Source organism: Mustela erminea, chromosome 6, assembly GCF_009829155.1.
Source record: "Mustela erminea isolate mMusErm1 chromosome 6, mMusErm1.Pri, whole genome shotgun sequence".
Lineage (NCBI taxonomy): Eukaryota > Metazoa > Chordata > Mammalia > Carnivora > Mustelidae > Mustela > Mustela erminea.
This window is the reverse complement of record NC_045619.1, coordinates 3,356,828-3,380,241: the sequence shown is the minus strand read 5'-3', so window position 1 is coordinate 3,380,241 and position 23,414 is coordinate 3,356,828. Positions and strand designations below refer to the sequence as shown.

At 53.5% G+C, this 23,414-nt stretch overlaps 3 protein-coding genes across 8 annotated transcripts in view; 1 reads left to right on the top strand and 2 right to left on the bottom strand.

Annotated features, from left to right (window-relative positions):
- PPARA (peroxisome proliferator activated receptor alpha) overlaps positions 1–4,722 on the top strand; it is a 61,354-nt gene extending 56,632 nt beyond the window's left edge. For all 6 annotated transcript variants that reach the window (XM_032345919.1, XM_032345914.1, XM_032345918.1 and 3 more), the window contains one exon: positions 632–4,722. In XM_032345919.1, coding sequence (XP_032201810.1) covers positions 632–879 — 248 coding nt within the window. In that variant the 3' untranslated portion in view covers positions 880–4,722. The remainder of the gene's footprint in view (positions 1–631) is intronic.
- A 3,107-nt stretch (positions 4,723–7,829) lies between these two features.
- Positions 7,830–12,409, bottom strand: CDPF1 (cysteine rich DPF motif domain containing 1). The gene is made up of 4 exons (XM_032345921.1): positions 12,325–12,409; positions 12,162–12,290; positions 11,092–11,203; positions 7,830–9,294 (listed from the first exon to the last, which is right to left on the bottom strand). The coding sequence occupies exons 2-4, from the start codon at positions 12,272–12,274 to the stop codon at positions 9,148–9,150; spliced, it is 372 nt and encodes a 123-aa protein (XP_032201812.1). The 5' UTR covers positions 12,275–12,290; positions 12,325–12,409; the 3' UTR covers positions 7,830–9,147.
- A 3,396-nt stretch (positions 12,410–15,805) lies between these two features.
- Positions 15,806–22,913, bottom strand: LOC116592545 (polycystic kidney disease and receptor for egg jelly-related protein-like). Its single transcript, XM_032345710.1, has one exon. The coding sequence runs from the start codon at positions 22,911–22,913 to the stop codon at positions 15,837–15,839; it is 7,077 nt and encodes a 2,358-aa protein (XP_032201601.1). The 3' UTR covers positions 15,806–15,836.
- Between the last annotated feature and the right edge of the window lie 501 nt (positions 22,914–23,414).

Here is a 23,414-nt window from a genome sequence, read left to right as displayed (position 1 = left end):
GTGGTGTGCTCACTGACCTGCTGGCCCCAGATCTCAGGCCTCCCTGGGGCTCAGCAGCATCTGGTACAGCTGGCATCTGCCACTCACATGTTACTCCTCCGTCTATGCAGCTGACTCATATCAGAAGACTCATAGCATGCCTGCCCCTTACAGTGCACTGCACCACAAAACCCAGTCCAACACAATCACACTCCTTCACACGGTTATGGAAAACTTGAAACCGAATATTTAGTTTTCACTAAAGAAGAAGTATTTCACTTCATATTGTGCAAAAACTGGTTGTTTTAATCATCATTGTAAAATATGGTTACTCCCAATGTTTTAGGGTTTTTCCCCAGACCAGTGGTAATGAGATAAACCCAAAATGAAAGGGCCATACTGTAGAGTAGTTGGTCGATTTAAGGCAGTATACAAATATTTAGGACCAAGTATTTTGTCCCATCTACCCAACAGTCCCAGTGACTTTTATAGAATCAAGTTCTGTCTTCCAGCCGAGTCGACATTATCGAAAGGTTGGAATAACAATGAAAGGCCACATAAACAGGAACGTTTGGTTTCCGCGACCGATAAACAGTTATGAGTCATCATTGGGGTGACTGTCACGATCATCTCTTCTTTCTTTTGGGAATAGATCGTCCCGGCCTTCTAAACGTGGGGCACATTGAAAAAATGCAGGAGGGCATTGTGCACGTGCTCAAACTTCACTTGCAGACCAACCACCCGGACAACATCTTTCTCTTCCCAAAACTCCTTCAGAAAATGGCAGACCTCCGGCAACTCGTCACTGAGCACGCGCAGCTCGTGCAGGTCATCAAAAAGACCGAGTCTGACGCCGCCCTGCACCCACTGCTGCAAGAAATCTACAGGGACATGTACTGATGGATTGAAGGTAAAACACCCAGGCCACGTGCCAAGGACTTCTAAAGTCAACAGCACTACAGATGGGAAACGGGAGCAACATCCGATTTGCACAAATTCCACCATTTTCACCTTAGAGAATGGGACGGATGAGCCTTAGGTAACCGGAACCCTAGACCACATTTCTTTCTTTTTCACACCAGTACTTCTGAAAGTGTGCAAAGTATTAAAATGGTGGGGACAGGTAGCTATAAGCAGTTCTTAGAAAATTAAGGGGAATAATGCCCAGTGGTTTGATTTTAACTCACCTGATGTTAATCAATGCAGATTTCTTGATATCACGTGAATGACGTAGCGCTGAATTAACTGGTGATCTCGAAATATGTGGTCTGTCTTCTCCTTTTGCCACCTTTGGCTGTTGTGCTCCCTTATCATTTTTAAACTAATCAGCACTTTTTAACTTTTATAATCCTATAAATCTAGATGAATCCAAAGGTTAAGTATTTTTTTTTTAAAAAGCAGCAAAATATTTATTGGAAAGGCCTTAATTCTGCTTCCTGAATTTGAAGACAGACAACATGCTGTTTCTTAATCATAGGATTTAAAATTTCAAAGGATCATTTGATAAGCTATCCAAACACTGCAGTCAGTTGGTTTTCACTGTGTTCATGGTTGTGACTTAGGTGGAAGGGCCTGTTTGCAGGTGTATGTAGACGATCCCAGAAAGCCGCATCTCGAGACTCCCCCTGGAATCGATTCTCTGCCTGCTTTGAGCTGGCGTCGGGGCAGCAGGAGCAAGACAAGGAAGTGTGTCAGCTCTCCGTCCCTCTGACCTGTTCCCTATCAAATGGGAACCAACCGAGTCAGGTTGTTTGGGGGCCATGATAGCATTTTGGGGGGCAAACTGACAACTTGCTTGTCAGTGTTCCTCTGGGCCCCGTGTGTCAAGGCAGCTCCTTGGTCTTTTCACGTGTTGCTTTCTAAAGTACGCAGCTTTATTTTTTTTAACTCTTGGTGGCGGTAGCTGCACCCAAGCGTAGAAGGTGAGGCAAACAGGACTTTAGAGCATGGGCCCTGGGGGAACCATGTGGAGAATGAGGGGGGCAAACACAGCGTCCTTCATGGGGCAGTTTTCCGATTACATATGGAAGGCAGCTTTCCTAACATCTGAAATACTTGTTTCAGCCTAAACCCCGGTATGGTTATGAAAGCAATGTTCTTCGTGGTTCTCGTCCAGAGCATATGGATCTAGAAAGACTCTCTCTTTTTGTCCACCATAGTACATAAATGTTCTGTGAGGGGATCTGCAGCTGCCCTGCCCTCCAGGCCAGCCAGGCCTGAGTCTGCCAGAGCTTGAAGTGGAAGCCGGAGAGGAGGGGTGCGGGGGACCCCCCTGGCCACCTGCCTCTGACCCCCTGCCTCCTGGCAGCTCTTAGGACCTGGTTGTGCCCTTGGCGCCCCTCCCCCTCCATCTCTAGAAAACTTATCTCTGTAAGGTCACTCTACTACTTGCTGTCGAGGAATGATTAGGATTGAGATTGATCAAGATCCCGAGGTCAGCATCCTGGAAATGCGAGAGGAGCGAGAATGTAAAACTGTGAGGTTTCAACTAGAAAAGGCAAATGTGACAACAGGCACATCCTTCTCAAAATTAAACCTTAGTGGTAGTTTTCATCTTTATTTTGCTGAGAGGCCCACTCAGAGGATCCGTTGGAAGCAAATAGAAGTATTTCCACGTATACATGACACCCGTCAAGAGGTCACCCAAAGTCAGAGGGCAGGGCTGTGCGGGCGTTCCTCCTTAAGACAAGGCCCCCTGGGCCGTTGCCGCATCTGTGTCGCCTCCTTTGTCCACTGGCCTTTCTTCTCACATGCCCCACGTGGAGGCCATTCATAGACATGGCCTCAGAAAGGGGCCCTCGAGATTCAGGCTTTCACGAAAGTCACTCACTCGTGGTTCTGTTTTCATAAAACTTACTTTTAAAAAAGCTGCTTATTTCGTGCATTCTGCCACCGAAGGCATGGGTTCTGCGTTCCTAGTGTCAGCATTTGGCTCTCTTGGGGCCCAGCTAGACACCCAGAGACACTCCCGGTGAGGCCACAAAGGAGGCTGCAGAGACTGCGGCTCGAAAGTCACTTAAATTTGTTCACTGGTACAGATAGGAAGAAAATCACAGATTCCTCTTCATTTTAAGTAACAGTCACAGATTGCCATGCAGAATGTTCAGGCCACCTAATCAAAGATGTCTCAGACCAGACTTGTCAGATATGGACAGATTATTCACCAATTCAAAATACTGTCGCATTTCCAGTAGGGGCTCGTTAAAGCACATTTATTGCCTGCTGGGTTTCATCAGACGTCAGCATGAAGTGGGATAGATCTGACAGAACAGGTTTGAGAAGCCTCAGACCAGGGCACGGAGCCCCTCCTCTGCTGGGGAACTCGGCACACGATGCAGCTCCCCATGCCACCACCTTGACACCCTTAGACAAGTCACTGTCTGTAGCCACAAGTGCCAAATGCCTCAGAAACCACAAAATTACCAACACCCTTTGTCTGTAGGCCTGACAAGGACAATTCCTGAACCCAGCAGCCAGCTCCAGCTTGGGAGCCGGCCTGGCCCTCTCTCCCTAGTCCCACAGTGTCCCTCCCCTTCGTCCTCCTGGGCACTCCCAGCTGGGTGTCCCACACACAGAATCCTGCCCCTGCCATGCTGAGGGCTGTGCACGCCAGTGGCCGTTTGGGGGAAGCCCAGCATCTTCCAAAATCAGGATGCAAGCGAATGTACCAGCACGAGCAGGAGGCAGGGACAGTTTGGGAATCTTCAGAGTACCAGTGAGCTGCTGCTTTCTTCCCACATTGCTCTCGAGTTTCCCTGTGGCCTTGTAACTCTCAGATGAGATGCACTCCAGGCATCTCCCTGAACAGCAGGTGTACGTATATCAAAAAGAATGTGAAGTCCAAGAGAAGAAACTTGGTGCACAGTGCATTCAGGAATGCCTGCAAGAGCTATTTTAAAGAGACTCTTCATTTTAAGAACAAGAATATATCTTTCTGCATTTTGGATGCGTTTCTTATACCAGGCCAGCTGAAACTCTAAGGAAACAAACAGCCTCAAGGATCGTGTGGGGCTACCAGAGACAGGGCAGCATCCTAAGATCTGGGCAGAAGCTCAAGCAAGGCACAAGTAGAATCCTTTGTTTAATGTGTGATGATAAGTAAACTATTAATTTAGCAACTACTGTTTCCCCAAATCTATAGCATAACAGCTACCTCAATATAGTATATCTAAAGGCACAGTTAAAATTAAGGTACATGAAACACTCGGGGTCCTTCTGCAGCACCTATAGTCAGATCATTTATGAGTAAGATTCCGAAGTTACTCACCTTTGCTTGATTGCACTGAGAGGTGGAAGGTCATGTGACTCCTTAAAGGCACTTTGATGGTTTAAAGAGTGCCTCTAAGATACACACGTGCAGAAGCTGCTGCCCCAGTTTGGTGGCCCTGAGGTGGAGCATGACCTGGGTCAAGAAGTGGGAACAGTCACTGGCCACAGTGACCCGCCCTGCTCCTCAGTTGTAGGTGCTGGCCGCGGCAGCCGGCTCAGGGAAAGACCCTGCCGGATGAGGCTGGAAGCAGATGCCTCTGGGCCGACTTAACTGGGAGTGACTGTCCAAGGTGCACCTGGGCCTCTGTGCTGCTCTGGGCACTTCCTGCCTCCTCCTCGCTTCTTCAAACCACCAAACACCTTAGATACCTTAGATACCTAGCCGCTGCATACTGATGGTTGTGGGGTTTTTTTTTTGTTTTTTTGTTTTTTTTTTGTCTCTACCCAGTGGCCACACCCGTCTCCGGAATGTCTGACAAAAGCCAGAGAGGGGTGCGCTGTTTCAACCAACCTGCACTGCAGGTGTTCCTGGAGGGGTCACTTGAAGCCTTTAAGTTCACAGCTGTGGTTCCATTCAGGAGGGCAAGGACATCCCACTGTGGAAGTCACCAGCTACGATCAGTGCGACCCACTGAGAGCTTACTGATTATTAACAAGTGTCCGTGGAAGCTTTTTCCCATGTACCGAGTCTTCACAGCGTTGGCACAGCCCGGCACCGGGTGGCTCCAGAGCCAGGCCCCTTGTGCTTGTTCTCCCCTTAAATGTGGCCCTGCTTCTTGGAACTCTTGGTCCAAGCTGATTTATAGGGTTCCCCTGGGATTAAGGATTCTTGCCAGGCTCCAAAGGTTGCAGCCTATGTTTTTTTGCTGGGATGTCAATATATATACATATATTATATATATTTAGGTGCCATTTTAATAGAATTCAGGAAGATGGTCATTGACCTCCAGCCTGTGACACGCACCGGAGTAAGAACAAAGGCAGGGAACTTTCGTCTGACTCAGGAGATGAGATCTATTAATTTCTCTGGAAACCACAATGCAAATTAGAGGTGATTTTGAAAGTTTTAGAAGAAGAAAAAAAAAGACAATGAATCTTCATGTGTCAGTTTAAGGAATTAGAGAGTTCTCTCCGTTATGCTGTTTTTGTGCAGTGCAGCTCGGTGTCTTAATACTTCCATGGAGTGGGCTGAGGCTTGTAAAGGCTTTGGGGGTGGCCCACGTATCAGGACAGCAAGGGAGAGGCTGGCGGCCAGGGTGCGGTCTGAGCTGCCCTTGCAGCATGAGGCCTGGGACGCCTTCTCAGGTCTAGCGTGGGGCTCTCAGAGGACCATTTGCTTCTTGACATTTCAGTCTGAGATAAGGACAAGTGTCACCATGTACTACCCTACCTCAGGAAAGTGGGGGGGACCATGTAATGTGGCCCAGCTGAAATACATACAGCCACATCCTTCTGGAATTCCTTGCCAAACAGAACAGACTAACCTGCACCCACGTTCAAAGTCACATCTTGATTGAAGCAATCAGGAACATCAAGGACTCCAGTGGCCCACTAGCTGTTCAGTGCATTATCTGCCAAAATAAAAGAAAAAAAAACTTTTTTTTTTTTTTTTAAATGTCAGAGATAGGGTTAAGACCTGGATCAGGTTTTTAAATTTGTTTTCTAGTTCGGGTCAGGTGTGAAGAACTTCCCCAAGTGCTTCTCCAGAGAAGGGAATATACTAGCCTCCTCCTCCCGTACCCTTCTCCCCACACCCAACATCCAAACTTCCTTAATTCGTTAATTCAACAGACTGCAGCATTGTGCAGACCAGCACAGGGATCCGCCCCCCTCCCGTGAGCCACCCACCCAGGTGAGCCCCGAGGGGAGGGCTCTGGGCCTGGAGGGGTCCTCCAGCCTCAGCATGGCCTTCTCAGGGCAGGGAGGTCAAGCTTCAGGCCTTGAAGATAAGCGAGTGACCAATCTTTCCAAAGTAAAATCATTCACTTTTGGAAACTATCTTCTCTTAAAAAGCACAGTCTGCCTTTTTTCAGGCCTAAAGACAAACTAACAAAAAATTAAAAAATTACCTCACAATAGATGAATGCCACTCAGTACCCTTTCCAGTAAGGTCACAGTATTTGCGTTTGAGCACTATTTTTCCTACACTGTATGGTACATAGTACTATTTGTAGCTTTATCTTAAATACTAGGATTCAAGTTTAAGTAAAAGTTTAGTATAAATATTTTACTTATAATCATGCATCTAGTAACCAAGATTTGGATTCTTTTGAAATCAGTATTAGTTGACATATACTCTTAGTAGCCTGGCTCTTGGAACCTACCGGAAACACAAAGGACGCTGGAATATAACTGACATACGAGCGCGCACGCACACACACACATACACACACACACATGCACACACAGCTTTTTGTCTCTCCCAAGCTGTGCAGTTTATTTCCCTGTATAAATCTGTTCCCCTCATCATGCCCACATGCAAGCACAAGCGAGTCTGTCCTCACTGTCTCTCCCGGCAAGGGGGCCAGAGACCCAGGTCCAGAGTCACTTACTGCCCCCAGCAGTATCCTGATGAAGACCTGAACTATTATTCCTGGGCGTGGGTTGCAGTCTGCTCTTCAGGGAATTACCTGTGGGTTATTACCAAAGTACTCGGGCAATCCAAAATCTTCGAATGGGATATTTGCACCACTGGTTCTCTGGCAACACCCGGATGGCCCAGCCTAAAGCATATAATAGAAACCACGGACCCCGTGAGTCCCCCTGGGTCATTCTCAGTATCTCAGCAGAACTTCTTGATGTCCACAGGGCCATGGTGCTGAGAGCAACTGACTGACACGTCGGAACATTAGATGGGTACAGATTTCCAAAGCAAGACTGAGCTTGGTTTCTTGGTGTGTTTATTGTTACCACTCTTTGGTACTTTATACTCTCCAAGTCTTCAGGGGCTGGTAGACCCCTTGTCTTCGTATTAAACAAGAGCAGTTCCAAAGGAGATCTTTTAGAGCAGGTTCTGGGGGTCTGGGCGGAGAGGGCATCCAGGGCCTCAGGGAGCAGGGGTGTGCACAGAAGAGCAAATGGAATCTTCCGAGTCACATTAACCAATAGCGGTTCCAAGCAATTAGAAAATGACTGTAACTTTTTAATTTTTAAAAAAAATCTTGTCTTATTCTGTTTCCTGCTAGGAGATTGGACTGATCACGTATGCTGATTTATATACTGAATTTATGGGAATGTACAGGTTTGGAATGTCCTACTGTAAGACTGATGAATGTAAGGATTTAATTTCAGGGTACAGCGTTGCCTTAATGGTTTTAAAAAATAAAACTATTTTTTAAAATTAGTTGGTGAGTTCTGAGTGATGTCACGAGATGAACGTTTAGTTTGAAAGTCCCCGGCTGTAGCATCTGCCCTCAGCCCAGAGCAGCCCGCACCCCACTCCCCCGTGGGTCTTCACTCTAGTCCTTTTGTCCTCTGGCGCACAGAACAGACCTAGGACAGTGTGGCCCCAGGATGACAGCCATTCGTCTCAAGTAATGTGACGCAGGGGAAGCATCTGAAAACAAAACCCAGTGCACCCATCAGCCAATAAAAGCTCTTTATTCATTCTCTCCTCAAACCCACGTCTGGCATCCCCCAGGACAGTGTCAGCGGGCCTTCAGGTAGTTACGGGCGAAGACAGAACAGCTCCGGCCCTCTGAGAACCAGCAGAGCCAAACGCACCCTTTGGTGTGTTCCCCATGGCGAAGGTGGGGGCCACGGGGCAGGGGTGCCCGTGGAGGGACGAGTGCCCTGGGGCCGCCTACAGAGCTGTGCGGAGTTCCCTGTGAAGGGCAAGCCAGCACCTCAAGCTGTGAGCCTCTGTGTGAGTGAAGGGAAGGCAGGGGAGGCACTGCTCTGCCTTGGAATGGGACCGGGCCTGGGGCCGGAGCCAGAGCCTGCGGGACAGACAGGACAGAAGAGGCTTCATGTGGCAACACCCCAGCCCCCGACCCACGCCAGATCCGGAGTGCCAAGGAGAACATCTGCCTCGCAAATCTATCTGGGGAAAGATTACTTTTCAAAACATTAACTGGCTCTCTGGGTTTTTAATTACGGATCTAACGCATGGTCAAGATTTAAAACGTCTTCCAAGCACCACGAGGATGTGAAGTAAAACTCCGCTGCCCCCGGACCCCCGGCTGCATCTGCAGCTCCCCCACACACCTCACTCAGGCACCTTCCCACAGGTCACTTCCCTGTGAACCATCCCACTGAGTGAGGCCTTCCCTGCATGACCACTCACTTCCTCGGATGGAGAAAGCAAGAGTCCCCATCCAGCTGTTCTGCCTCTGCGTGAGCACGGACAGCACAACCCCCCAGCGTGACCAGAGGGCCTCCCCATACTGGACCAGGGCAGTGGGCTTTGTCCCTTCACTCCTGTGTCCTCAGGGCCAGGCAGAGCAGCATGTTACTAGGGGGCAACTCCTGGATCTGACGAAATCATGCGAAGGGCATAAAGGCCCCTCCAGGTCTGTCGCCTGTAAGCAGGAGCCAGGGGATGACCCTGCGGGAAGGCCTAGCGCCCTCAGGTCTCGGAGGAGAGCCAAAGGGCCAGCAGGCCTAGCCCTGGCCTCCCTTTGTGCCAGTTCTGAACCATTCCTCAGTTCCTGCCCTGCAGTCTCAGCTTGGAGAGGGCTCTGTATGGGGTTGGGTCTGCGGGATGTCTGGTCCAAGGTCTGCCTTTTGAGTGCCTTCTCTGCGTCTCCCAGTCACCTTCCTGGGGCAGGCTGGGCCCCAGCTCACTCCAGTTGCACACACTGCTCCTGCCTGTCCCAGAACAAGGCTGGGCACGGCGGCTCCCAGCTCAGCCCCAGAGCTCTGTGCAAGGTGCTCTTGCCAACCCGGCATCCGGCGCACTCATGTCCGAGAGCCAGGCTGGCTGACCGGCCTCTTTGATGGAGCTTTCCTTTTCTCCAAGTCTTGCCGGATTTCCTGAGGGAAGGCGTCCATGTTCTCCTGGACACAGGGGAGGCAAAACCTCTTGGAGTAGAATAAACTGCATTCCTGAAAGAGGACAGGGGAAGGACAGCGACTAAGTACCACAGAGCAGGGGGGTGTGCAACTTCTCCCAGAGGCCAGTCCTTCACCACGTATTGGGGGCAGGGGCGCAGGGCAGGGGCAGCTGTATCAGGGAGGTGGCGGCCAAGGCCAGAACAGCAGGAGGGAGAGCAGGGCCCGGGACTAGCCAGCCACCTCCAAGAATGCAGTCATCACCTAAGACTGAAAGAGACAATGGAGGGCCTCCAGGGAGGAGGAAGCAGGTAAGGCACCCCCACCAGCCCCTGCAAGCAGTGGGGGACGGGGGGGGTCCTGAGCATGTGGGAATCACCCAGTGAGACTGGTGAAGATGTGGGGAAGAGCAAGGCAAGCAGGCCTGGGTCAGCCCAGGTGGGAGGGCCTGGATGGCGCAGACACACTCTGGGGACTACGGTGCTCCACCACAGGTGACGCGGAAACAATGAGAAGATGGAACCGGGGCCACACCTAACCTGTCAGAGATCCTAGATCCTTCCCTCTCCTGGTTATCCCAGCAGTGCCACAGGTGCTTGGTGACCACCGGTGCTGGGCGCAGCTCCACAGACCAAAACGGCCACCAGCGAGCGGCTGGTCTGGGCAGGAGGTTGGATCTGTCCAACCGCGGCCACGGTCCCCTGCACCCCTCCTCTGCCACGCAACCCCTAGGATTCACCGCCCAGGGCCCCGTCCAAAGACTGCCTTCCCGGCCCCTTCTGCAACTGGCTGTGCTGTGTCCTGAGAACGGCAGGGGCACCTGCTCTGGACGCTTACACATACGAAAAGTAAGTGAAGACTGCCATAACCAAGCCACGTACTTTGGGGGTCTCTGCGGCAGCAGCTCAGGGTGTGCCTCAGCTAAGACAAGGCTGTTCTCCCTGTAGTACTCAGAGGGAAGCTGTTCCCACGCGAGAGAGGGGACTTCGCCACCAACCAAGCACTTCTTCCAAGGACACAGGGGACCTCGGATACCACACAGGGCACCCTCTGCTCTGCTCACCAAGTGCAGCCCAAACCTGTAAGTGTGGCGTTCAAGGCTTCGCCCACACCGGCCCAACTCCCCTTTCCAGCCTTCATTTCCCAGCTGCTTCTCTCCGGCGGAGTCCTCGAACACGCAGGCCTCTGCCTTGCCAAGGCTTCGTCTCACCCCATCAAATCTCATCCCCCCGACCCTTCAGGGACAGAGGCTGGTGTTTCAGCCTGGTCTGTGAGGCAGCAGCCTTGTCCACACTCTGCCCCCCAGCGGAACGCCCAGGGACCACCGTCGCCCTGTCACCCGGGTTACAGGAGCCACACCCCCCGCCACAGGGCTCCGCCTCCACCCGCCCCTGGGTTGTCCAATGACAGGCTCACTACCCTGGTGTCCTGGGCCTACTTGGCCAATCGAACCTCCGCGTCCCCACCTATGAGATGGGAGCAATGCTGCCTTGCACAGAAGGGTCTGGGGCAGGACCGAAGGAATCTGCCCTGGGAAAACGGGCCCCAAGCACAGGCCCTGACCCACAACAACTGCTCAGTAAGCAGTGACCTCTGCCTGTCTGCTCACCTCGGCTGGCTGCGGGACTCCTCCATCATGAGCCGGGCCAGCTGGCCTCCAAGAACCCGGGGCCTCCCACCACGACGGGGCAGGGCTCCCAGGATCACGGCCACAAGGAGAGGCCGACGCTCACACTGTCCTCGGGGAAGGCTCACACGTCACCTTTCGCACGATCAAGTGCGGGGTCCCAGCCACGGGGAGAGGGAGGCAGGGAGGGGGAGGCAGCGCCGCAGCCCACACCGCGTACCCACCGGGCCCACGCACACCAGCCGGCGGCACACACTGCACTTGGAGCCGAGGACCAGGAACCTGTCCTTGTCTGAGGCGAACGGGTCCTTCATGACGTAACTCTCCTCCAGGAGGCTGCAGGACAGTGCGGGCGCCGAGGTCAGACCCGCCGCACCTCTGCCGAGCGAAGCCTGGCAGCGGCACGCAATGGACCTCCCCAGAGCGCGCACCCCTGGGGGGGGTCATGAGCGGAGGGGCCAGTCCCCCCGTGCCCCCGAGAGCGAGCAGAAAGGCAAGCCGCGGGGGGCGGGCTGGAGCCCGTGCAAGAGCCGTGGCGTGCGGAGCCGCTCCTGGCCGCGGGCAGGCCGGCTGCGGCAGCGCAGGGCCCCAGACCCCTCTCCACGCGCTGGGACGGGCGCAGCCTCCGTCTCCGCTCTCGGGGCCCTGCCGCACCACGCAGGGAGAACCGGGCGCCTTACGCCCTGCCCAGGGCGCTGGCCGCACCCGCACGGCGGAGACGCACAGCTTCTGCGAGGACACCCGGGCTCCGGGTCGGCAGAGGAAGCCAGCCTCGGCGCCTGCCACCAGGCCCACGCAGCGGCGCGCCGGGTGGGCAGCGTGCCGGGTGGGCAGCGTGCTGGCCGGCCGCCCAGAGCGCGGCCTCCGAGGAGGGCACGTCCGAGGTCAAGACCAAGCCCCAGGACCCAGCGGCTGGCGCCAGGCTGACTCCGGGCAGATCCACTGGCAGCCGGACCTGAGGACTCCGGCGCCTCGAGCGAGAGGGCAGGAAGGCTCCCCACTGACAAGGTCCGCGAGGAAGCGGGACGAGCGGCGACCCCGGCCGACCCCGCCCGGGCCGGAAGCACGACGCTCCCCGCCGGCCGCCGCAGCACGTGCTGCTCCCCGCGCGGGGCGCGGACCACGGGTCCCGGAGCTTCTGGAGGAGCCTTGCCCCGCGCCTCGGCAGGTCACGCCTGCAGCGTCCAGAGCCCAGGCGCGGTGGGGCGACCACGCGACTCCGCAGCCACCGCCACACCGGGGCGCCCCGCCCCCCCCAAGGCCGGCCCAGCGCGCGGGAAGCCGCAGGACTCACACGACGGCGCGGGCGTCGGGGGGCGTCGGCCCCACGTAGCTGTAGGGAGCGGTCAGCGCGCAGAGCCCGCACGAGAACACGCCCGGGGCGCGGCGCCCCGCCTCCGCCGCCATCTGCAGGCTCCGGAGAGCGGCAGGTCCCCTTCAGGACCCCGAGCCGCCCACGGCAAGCTCCGACCCGCGGGCCGACGGCGCCCCGTGCACACCAGGCCCGTCAAGGTCACGGCGGGCGCCGCCAACTCCCACAGCAGCGGCGCCGAGGCCGGGCCGGCCGGGGCCTCGAGCCAGCGGGCCCTTCCCGGCCCCCCGCGCCCGACCGCGGCCGCCACCGCTCGCTCGCCGCGACAGCCCGGGCGGCTCCTCTCGCTCCTCCGCGCTGCCCGACGGGCCACCGCCTCGCTTTCGCTCCCGCTGCGGCGCCGCCCACGGCCCCGCGTCCGGAAGCGCCCTGCGGCGGCGTCGCTGACGGGGACGCTCTGAGGAGGCCGAGGGTCTGTCCGCAGCGCTCCCCCGGCCGCCCGCCGGGCCGCCGTCCGCGAAGCGCCTCACCGCGCCGGGCGCTCTCACGACGTTCCGGGCAAGGCCTGACGGCCCGCACGTCACGCCGCGCTCCGGCTCCACCCCGGCGGCAGCGGGGCTTCCGGCCGCGAGCGCGCACGCGCAGGCCGTCCCTCTGGGCCCGCTCCGGGCTCCGCCGCTCTCCCTCGCCCTCTCCCGGGGCTTCGGGCCGGCAGCGGCCCTCTTCCACCGCGGTGTCACCCGCGACCTCCACCGGAGCCTCAGGTCGCTGGACGGCCGCGCTCCTCCCGGGCTGCCCCAGGACCTTGGCCACCTGGGCTCCTCGGCATCTACCGCCCAACCGCGGGCAACACCGCCCCGCGACGCCACCTGGAAGCGCCGCCGGGAACGACACGGCGTACGACCCGCGGCGCCTGCGCGACTCCGCCTCCCGGCGGCTACGTACAGCGCAGGCGCGAGCCCGCCCCCAACCCGCCCTGGGGCTTTCTGGAGAACTTCCGCCTCTACAAAATAGACTTCCGCCTCTGAGACTCTGGGTCGGAAAGGGAAGGTCTCGCCCCGCTCCTGACGGAGCAGTGCCCCTGGACCGGCTCTGATGACTGTTCTGAGGCTCTCCGATGCTTCTTGGGTTTTCCACCCGCCTTCGAAGAATCCAGGCGGCCGGAGCGCGTCCAGCATCATCTCGCTGTACACTTGCCTGGACTGGAGCGCCCTGAACCTAGATCCCTAACTCCCTGTCCCCACACCCCCTTTAAAATGTGAGTCCCGGTCCCCCAGCCCTGGGCGAGCGCCACAGTCAAGACTGTCAGTGTCCACCCCAGGCAGCAGACAAGAGAGGATCAAAGGGAGCCCTGTTCTTCCCCGTGGACACGGTAAAGCAGTGCGCACTTCGGGCATGTCCATGAGCTCCCCCAAGTGTGGCCAGTGATGCCGGTGGTGATCTGAGCCCCAACGACCCGGCCCTCCGGAGCCTGCCCAGCTTCAGCTTCCATAGGGCCCTCGGGCCCACGGGGCCCCATACCCCAGTCTCAGACCCGCTCTTCCCTCGTGCCTCCCCAACGTGCCCGTCTCCAGGCCCCTCTGCTGCTAGGTATGCCAAGCACTGTGCGACCCCTGAAGCCACCAGGCCTGGGGCTGGGCCTTCTTCCTTTGGGCAATTGAGAATTAAGGAAGATACAAGGCATTTCTGGGAATAACACCAATTCCGGGACGTGAACCACGGGGAGCGCTGAGGAAACACTCTGATTTTCTTACTAGCAGATAGGACCTCTGGGTGCTTCCAGCAAGAACATTCCTTGGATCACAGCCACGATTATATGCTGCGGACTTTATTTTCTGTGTCTGCCCACAGATGGACCATCTGGATGAAGCTTTTCATGTACGACCGGTAACCACTCAGATACATGACCTTGTCTCTAGAATACTGTTCAAGCCCTAAGACAGGCTACACAAGTTAGAAGATGGACTATGAGAGCTACGGGAAATACTAAAAGAGCAAATCACTCTCTTTGGTAGAAAATAAAGTTAATTTTGAATTTGAGTTCTCTACCATTCGTAATATAAGAAGAAAACCAATCCAAAAGATTGGCGGTATCTCAAAATATTTTTTAATCCACTGAGCCACCCAGGTGCCCCCTCAAAATATTTTTTAAATGGTTTCCCAAGAAACCACATATTTACAGATAAAAAGAGAAGGACATGTGGGTGGCTCAGTCAGTTAATCTCTGTCTTCCACTCAGGTCATGATCCATCCTGGGATCTAGGCCTGCTTCCTGCTCCGTGCTCAACGGGGATTCTGCTTCTCCCTCTGTCCCTTCTCTCTTTCTCTCTCTCTGTCAACTCAATAATATCCTAAAAAAGAAAAGAAAATCCAAATCTGACCTTCAGGCACTCTTGTGTGAGTGGCATGGAAAGCACATGTGTGTGTCTGTGACCATTCCAGCACAGCTCAGGACCACACGGCCACTGAGTGAGTAACAAGGGCTTGGGACAAAGTTGTTCCCAGCTGCTTGGGTTGACCCCTTCACTGGCACTCCTTGGGGAAGGCAGGATCCACTTTTACATACACCCCTCACACAGAAATCACGGCAAGTCTCACAGGAGAAATCTCACATTTTGGGACAAAGTTGTTCCCAGCTGCTTGAGTTGTCCGCCTTCACTGGCTCTCCATGGGGAAGGCAGGATCCACCTGTACATACACCCCTCACGCAAAAATCACAGCAAGACTCACAGGAGTAATCTCACATTTAATTCCGATAAAGCTTAAAGTGGCATCTACATAAGTGAACATGCTTCTGAGCAGAACTGTAAGACTTGCGAGCCATATTGCTCTTATACAATGAACCACATTTTCTTTATTATTTTGAAGTAATCCACCATGCTGTAAATTGCCCAATGCCCAACACCTGGATGCACAAATTCTTACAGTCAATATACAGAACACTTACTATCTTTCGGTGTGAACCCACTCCTACACACACACACACACACCCTTTTTGTTGTTGAACAAAATTCATGTCTACTGGCCAGAAAAAGCTATTACATTTCACAGCATTAACTAGCAGTAGCCCTCAGGAGTAGATGGGAAGCTCAGTCTTCTGACCCTCAGATCCCAGCCCTAGAATCAAAAGCAAAAAGACGGATCCTGATCTCGGCACAAAGTCCCTCCAGCCCTGGCCCAGCAGGATGGGTGGGGGGTGGGCTGGGGGTGTGGAGAAGGCAGCGGGCTGAGAGGCGTTTCCATGCTCTGCTCTGCAAGGGGATCCCCCAGAGCAACTGAGGGACCCACAAACTCCTGACACCTAGCCCTGAGGGACACAGTTGCAGAATGAAAATGCTCTACCCTAGGGAAGTAGAGTGGGGAACCTTTAGAGCTCCCTACCCAACACCAGGTCTCTACTACTCTAAACATCTATGGGCTCCACGGACAATGAGTATCACTCTAGAGGGAAATCGGCCCTGGGCTCCCATGTTGCAGACATGCCCTGAATCCCAACACTCAGGAGTAGAGGCCAAAGATGGAGACACTTCAGAATGTAGGGGTGTGCATTGTGCAGGACATGGAAAGAGAGCACTGCTGAGCCATTGAACATTCCTAACATTCAGAGAACCAGCACCTAGGGGGACTCTTGCCTGTGAGTCTTGACCCTGTCACTCATCACACAACAAGGTAAACCATTTTCTTCCCCTTGATGTTTCTGGTCTTCAGCCCCAGATACCGCTGGCTCTTCTTCTCTGGCTGCCCATACAGCATGTTGACAAAGAACTCTGGTTCATCTTTGTCCCTAGTTTGGAAGGTCAGAAACCTAAACATTGCTCTTAGCTTCCAACACAGATAGGTCATTGCTTCTGCTTCGTCTGATGGTTCCTCATACACGGGCTGCTTCATTTTCTTATAGGTAGACAAAATCACTGCCCGAAATAAGTTGATCAATATGCAGATCATAACCAGCACGAAAGAAGAGAGGAATAGGACCCCCAGAACCCTGTTGTTGGAGAACTCGGTGTTCTGAAAGGCTGAAACGCAATAGGAGAATATCGTCTGCGTAGCATGAATCAGGTTACTGTAGTTCCACTCGTGTTGACCAAACACCAGGTAGCCAAATGCCATGTACACAAAAAAGTACACGGACACCACCAGGGCCATGTGGCAGATGCCGGGAAGGGCCGCTTGAATGGCCCTCTGAGCCAGGCGCACGTCATAGAAGATTCTGGAATACCTGAGGGTCTTCAAAATGGTCAGAAATAACAGGAAACCCAAAATGATCCTCATGGCGTGATCTACTTGAGAAACCGCATGAAACGGAATGAAATCCTCAGGGTGCGACAAGTAAAAGCGAATTATGCCAGTGGCCAAGAAGTGCTTCCTAAAGAAGAGCACAATCAGCACAGTAAATATGCATTTTAGAGCAAAGTTGAGCAGATTGTACACACTTCTCACGTACGAGGCCCTTTCTTGCATGATGATATAACCCTCATCGACCACATAGGCTACAAAGAAAATGAGAATGGCCACATACAAGTAGATTTCTGCCGAAGTCTCCCTGTCGAAATCAGCAAGCGAGAAGGAGTGCACGGATAGGCTCGTGTTCACAACTCCTAACTGAGACGCCTCAAAAACGACAGAAATGCTACAGAACAGACTGACGTCTGGGTTGAAGGTGGTCAGCTCCAGAATCACGGCCCACGTGTTCTCATCAAGCCACTCGCTGCTCTGGAGTTCCCTGAGCCTCACGGTGGAATTAAAAGGCTGCTGCTCTGGGAAAAAATAGAACGCATAGCCTCCCGACCCATAGGTGTGTAAGAGTCCGTGGGAGACATACCCCCAGATCTTCTCTGGAGGCTTGTAAGTAAACCCATTGGTATTCTTATCCTCAGGCCTCTTGAGAACTTTGTTCCAAAGGCCAGAGTAGCTTCTGATGTCTTCCGGGTCAGTGCCATAGCTGGGATGACAATGGATTTCTCTTCCCATGCTGGTTTGGGCAAAGTTGGCAGGCAGGCAGAGTTTATCGCCAGGTCTTGCCCTCACCTGCCTCAGCAGTGGAAGCCCCAGGATTTTAGAGGAGCTGTCGGGCAGAAAGGCTGGATTCGGGTCGTTGTGGACCAGGGGCACCAGCACGCTGTTCAGCCACCTGTAGATGTCCTCCAGCTTGGTCACCGAGCCGAGATCCACAGAGAACCGATCGCGAACAAACTGGTTATAGTAAAAGCTGTCCGTGTGACGCAGGAGGGTGATGAGGCTCAACAGGAGGGCTAGAAAGATGAAGTGAGTCAGAACGTAACACAGGAACAGGAAAGCCCTTCTCTTAATTGCCCTCTTCCTCTTGAATATTAGGATTTCGTCTTCGGTGAGGGGCTGGTACATCCTTGATCTTCGGAGCTCCAAGATCTGCTGGTGTCGCCTTCCCATTTCTTCTTGGCTCAGTTTGCTGCGCAGAGAGATCTCAGTGAGGCCGAACCTGCCCGCCCAAGAAAGATTTTTACAATACTTGGCCCTACTTGCTCTGAAGCCTGACAAGAGTATAATTTTACATGGCTGCACCAGAAAAATCGACAGACAGAATGAACAAAATGACGCAAAGAGCCAGTCCATTGACTTTTCATAGCCATAGGTCAGCCCATAAAATACAATGAAGAACGAAGATATACTAGATGCGGCAAAAACCAAGAACCAAGCTATATAAATGCAAAACCAGGGCAGAACGATCCTGCTCTTCCTTTTGAGTTCTACAGGACCTGCATGGTCTTTTCCACCAGCAACATCTTGATTGTTATTTATGTTTGTGTTACTAGCATTTATATTTTTTTCCTTGGCACCTGTGGCCTTGCTTGCTCCTTTCGTATGCATGTGCCATGCAATGGAAGGCTCTTTGGCTAAATATTTGTGATCTCTCCGTCTTTTCTGAGGTGGAGACCTGGAAGCTTCCATGATGGGTGCATGCACAGTCTCCTGAGCATGCCACTTTTCCAGATATTCCTCCCAGTATCCACTTTCGGGTACCACATAATGCTTCCTGGGAGATACCCTTTCTAGAGTCACAAGAGGTTCCCTCTGGGAGTAGGTGAAGACAAAAATTATTAGTATTTGCAGAGGGATCATAATTAAGACACTTTCCAGTCCTATCATCAATGACCTGACATAGCGCCCCTCCTCTGAAACCATTTCTTCTGCTCTGTCAAGATTAAAGAACATAATATTACACAGAAGGGAGGCCATCAGCATTGCCAAACAGCAGGACAGTCTCTGTAGCCTGCTGAATGGTTTAGCAATGATGCCAGAGAAAATAGAGAACCACATGTGATCTCTCCCCAGCTTGTAAGTTGAATCAATCAATAAATAGTCCTTTCTGTTGATAGGCTGGTCTGGGTCGGTAACACGAAATGTTCTGTCCAAGGAGGTGTCAATACAAAGCCATTCCCGGCATAAAAACAGCCAGATGTGTCGGCTGAACAGATTTTCTACCTTGACTCTGCTTAGATACCAGCTGGGGGATTTGCCCTCATTGTTGTGCCACACACGAATGGAATGGATGTCCCCCAAGTCCCTTTTCGTGGTTAGGAGAAAAGTGTTGATGCCTCCCCGGTAGAAGGTTGTAAAATGCGGATGGCTCAGACAATGCACATCGCTGCCACCTTCCGTTCCCATAAGTTGCATGAAGACATCAGCCCTTGTCCGGGCCCGATAACGGCTTCCAGTAAAAATCGTCACGAGGTAACACACCTTATCATATGGATCATTATCAAGTAGAATTATCACATGTTGCCGAAGATACTTATCCATGTCATCCCTGTGTAAGGCCCAGAAAGCTAGGATTATGTACATCAGCATAATGCAAAGCACAGTAAAGAGCGTCACAGGGTTATGGGTAACGTTCTTGATGACCTCCAAACGTAGGTCCACAGCATTGGGGATCACAATCACAGTGGCCGTCAAAAAGTGGGTTTGCAAGTGCCTGCTGGCTTGTTTTATTAGATCCAGCTGCCGCCGGACCCTCGTTGCCCTTTGGCAGATGCAGTGCACTCTTCGCCACGTGGTCCTCTCTCCGAGAACACAGGTATCTTCTCTCCAATCGCTCTGGATCCCATACATGTCTAGGCAGTGAGCGCTGAAAAGAGCGATTCTCACGAGCTTATCATTGGCTGCCAGGACAAAACGAGGTGCCTGCAGAGCTATGACCAAGGTGCACTCAGGCGAGCCGCCTCGCTGAGCTATGACTTGCAGCAGGGACGCTGGAAGGCAAACCACGCGGGCCTCCCTAACGGCACAGGCTGAGTCAAACAGGTCACTCTGGTTGGTCATGGGAGGGAAGTCATGGGGCACAAGGAAGGTGGCGACCAGAGCAGTGGGGGTAATTTCACTGCCAGCGTACACCAACACTGTGAACAACACGGTCACTTCGGTCACAATGTGGACCAGCAACTCCTTCACTACACTGCTGTCCACCTCAACCCTAAACTCGCCTGTCGTCCTTTTCAAGGACTCATCAGCTCCCTCGGTCTCACTCTCGGGTCCCACTGTGAGGTTAAAAGCTGCAAAGCTCAAGTTTTTTCTGGCGATGTACACTTCTGCTACATCAGGCATGATCTCGACCACGTCGCCGTCAGGTGTGGTTCCTGTCATCCTGAATCCGACCACCTCTGCCGAACAGCTTTCCTGATCATTCATCCAAGGAAAGGGATCATCAGCAAACTCACAAAACATGGTGGAAATAAGGGAATTTGCCGGGAAGCTAGGAATAATACTCACATTTAGCGTCAGACGAAAATAATATTGACTGCTTTTCTCATTCCTAAAGATATTGGTAACATCCCACTTTTCAGTTTTCCTGAGGTACACCTTAAAGCTAGAGGCTGTCATTGCAGTGGTCTCGTTCCCTGGCACTTTACCCACCAATACTGTGTCTGCTAGTGATTCCAACACGTAGAAAGGCTCATCGACCACTTCATAGCTAACAGTGAGTTTCAAAATATTAGACAAAGTTGTTAATATCCCAGTGCTCACAGTTTCTATTTGTTCAGAGTAAACGTGTGAATCCTTCTGTCGAGACTGTTGTAGGGCTCGATTTGCTAGCCAAATCCTCACTGTGGCCAGTTTCTGAGCCATTCGAGTGAATCCAGTGGTCGTCTGGGTTAACTCAGTAACACTCATGACTACCTGGCTAATTTCCACCAAAGTGCTATTGGGAAGAATGAAAGTCTGGTTGACAAGGTATTCCCGGAGTCTGGCTTTGTCAGCTTCCAAACTTAATTCAGGTTTCATGTTATTCAAAACAGAAGCTGCTATATATATTAAATAGCCTGCAGGTAGAAATTCCTGGCTGTCAAGCAAAGTAGATAGCGATGAATTTGGTCCCATGGTGAAATTGAATAAGCGATCGAGCACGCCCTTCACTGAGATTTTATCTGTAGGGGCATGTACGGTTGCATACAAAGTCGCCTGAGAAAAAGCTCCTAGAGAGTCATACACCTGAACAGATATCTTCATCGCATAACGATTAGCCAACACACCCATGGGGAGAAATGAAGGGGGCGATGTGGACTCATTCCCCAAATACAGGATGGCCCCCAAGGTGTTCTCTTTTACAGAACTGATCTGACCAAAACCATACAAATCAGAGACTATCATTTTGTACGTAAGTGGGATGTTCTTATCCTTAAAATTAGAGCACCGGATGACAAACCTGGTAACAAAGGCAACTCCTGTAGATGGATTAATGCTGCACTCTCCGGTTTCAGGGACATAGTTAATAACAAACGGGTGCTTCAAGTCCACGTTATGCCCACTCCAACTTCCTAGATGCACAGAAGCCCAAAACTTAGCTTCAGGAAAATCCTTCAAAGCAAAAGCTTTTATAGACAAATGAGCCCCATTCCTCCCTGTTGTGGTGTGTTTCACCCAATCAAAGTTTACCTCATCCCCTAGAGATGACAGAATCGACCATTTATATGCATCGTGGCTTGTTGAACCATTTGTGCAATGGAGAAACAAAGAAAATCTGGCTGAAATACCCAAAACGGCATCACAATTTTCAATACACGAGATGTATGCTGCGGGGGCTGGTCCTTTGAGCACGTGTACCTTTTTATCAACATGGGCTCTCCTATCACCCTTGCGGATCACCATTCTGATGAAATACACACCTCCACCTTTCAGTGTTCCTGGCTGAAGTGTGAGGACAGGACCAGAGGCCTCCTTCCAGTTCAGATTAGTCTGCTGTGGGGCGCAGACGCTGTTGCTCATCACTGTGATTTTATGTCCCTGGTAGTTTTTTGGATCCGTGGTACAGTACCAAGAAAAATGGAGTCCCTGCGAAGGGTTGTCCGAATCTGGATCAGAGGACCCCGTTCCATCCAGAACCAGCTGATCTGTGAATTTGATTGTTCTGTTGGGACCCCCAGGAATAACTGCTTCTAGGTCACTTCTAACGATGCTGACATACATGAAATCTGAGGCCGAGGCCTGAGGCCTATTTGGATTCATGTAGATATCAACTACGAATCTCATCACATACACCCCCCAAGTTAAAGATTTTGGAGGGATATGTAGAAATGTTGGCACCCTCCCTGATTTCGCGATTGGAATATCCAATGGTCTGTACCACTGGGGCAGTTCATTTACCGAGTTGACGGAAAACACCTGCCAGTACGAAACAACTAAGGTGGAGTATGCACAGTTGTACTTGTAGGTGGCATTGAGGGTAGCCTCCATCTTCCTGGTCAGCACCAAGGGTTCACCATCTTTGTTCCTGTTGATCTTCACCATGGTGATCTCACACGGCGCCTCTGGGGATACCTGGCAGGACACGGAAGACCGGATGGCTTGAGGCCCATCCGAGGTGAGAGCTTCCAGGACAACAGGCGTGGGCCCATCCGTGGGACACTGCGTTTGGGCCACGAAGCCCGCGGAGGGGCGAGGCCCGGCGGCCGGCAGGTCGGAGGTGGAACGGCGGGGGCGCCGAGGGCCGGCGGGCCGCAGCGGCACCAGCCAGAAGGTCCACTCCGGGCGCCCGAGCGCGCGGGGCAGCGCGGTGCGCCACAGCAGGGACAGCCGGCCGCGGCGCGCAGACAGCCGCAGGTGCACGAGCGCGGGCGCGGCGGCCAGGCGCGCGCGCAGCAGGACACGCAGCAGGACACAGAGCGGGCGCGCGGGGCCGCGGGGCAGGCAGAGGCGGCCGCCACCGGCCAGGATCACGCCGCCGCCAGGGGCCGCGCGGGGCCGCAGGTGGACGCGGGCGCTGCCGGCCGGCTCCCCGAGGCCCGGGGCGGCCCTCCAAGCGCGCAGCGCGGCCGCGTCTCCGAGGGCTGGGCCGCATGTCCTGGCGGCTGGCGGGGGGCGGCGGGCCGAGGCTGCATCCGGGCGGCAGGGTCCGGACTCTGGTGTGGCGGTCGCCCGGGAGTCGGGGTTGGCAGCCAGGGCCCTGTGGGGAGTGGTGGGCCGCGGGAGGCGCCCGCGACCTAGGCCCAGGCCCAGGCCCAAGAGGAGGAGGAGAAGCTGGGCTCTGCGCCCCATAGCGCCACCTGCCTGGGAACCTGGGAGCCGCTGCCGCAACCGCAGGATCTGGCAAACCGCCGCGGGGGGCGCGGGCCTGGAAGGGGGCGAGGGGGAGGGGAGGCCGGCCTCAGGGTCCAGACTACCTCCGTGTCTGGCGGAGGGCTGATTCGTGGGCTGCGGGTCAGAACTCAGTGGGTAATAATGGGTGGGCCCCGTGGTACCCTGACCCCTGCCTGGCCGCATGACTGCTCATCTAATTAAGGCCGCACAAGGCTCCCAAAAGCCTGCAAATACCCCTTACCTATTCCTGGCCAAAACCACAGGGATGTGAACTCGCTGAGAGCCCAGGGAGGTCTGACTCTGGGTTTCTTGATTTGCTTTCCCTACTTTCTTAGGATGAAACCCCTAATCCTTGGCTTTAGATCTTCATTTCTCTAGAAGCATTTAATGCTGTAAATGTCCCACCAAACACTGCTAAACTGCCTCCTGCATGCTTGCCTAGTTTTGTTATCATTCAATTTAAACTATTTCTACTTGCCCCTGATAGGGTTTTGAACCATCAGTTCAAATGGGTTGTTTAATTTCCCAGTATTTGGAGCTTGTGCGAAATCTAAGGTATGCTGGTTTCTAACTTAAGTCTGTCGTGAATACAGTAGTGTGGTCTACCTTGCTGTATGGTCCTGGTGCCCTTAAAAACAAGGTGTGTCTCCCGCCATTGAGTAGGTTGTCCTACAGACATCAACT

Coding starts and splice junctions, on each gene's coding strand:
- CDPF1 (XM_032345921.1), bottom strand. CDS start 12,274: ATGGCGGCGGAGGCGGGGCGCCGCGCCCCGGGCGTGTTCTCGTGCGGG. Junction 11,204..12,161: donor CCCGACGCCCGCGCCGTCGT/GTGAGTCCTGCG, acceptor ACTGTCCTGCAG/CCTCCTGGAGGAGAGTTACG. Junction 9,295..11,091: donor GGCTGGTGTGCGTGGGCCCG/GTGGGTACGCGG, acceptor GTCCTCTTTCAG/GAATGCAGTTTATTCTACTC.
- LOC116592545 (XM_032345710.1), bottom strand. CDS start 22,913: ATGCGGCCAGGCAGGGGTCAGGGTACCACGGGGCCCACCCATTATTAC.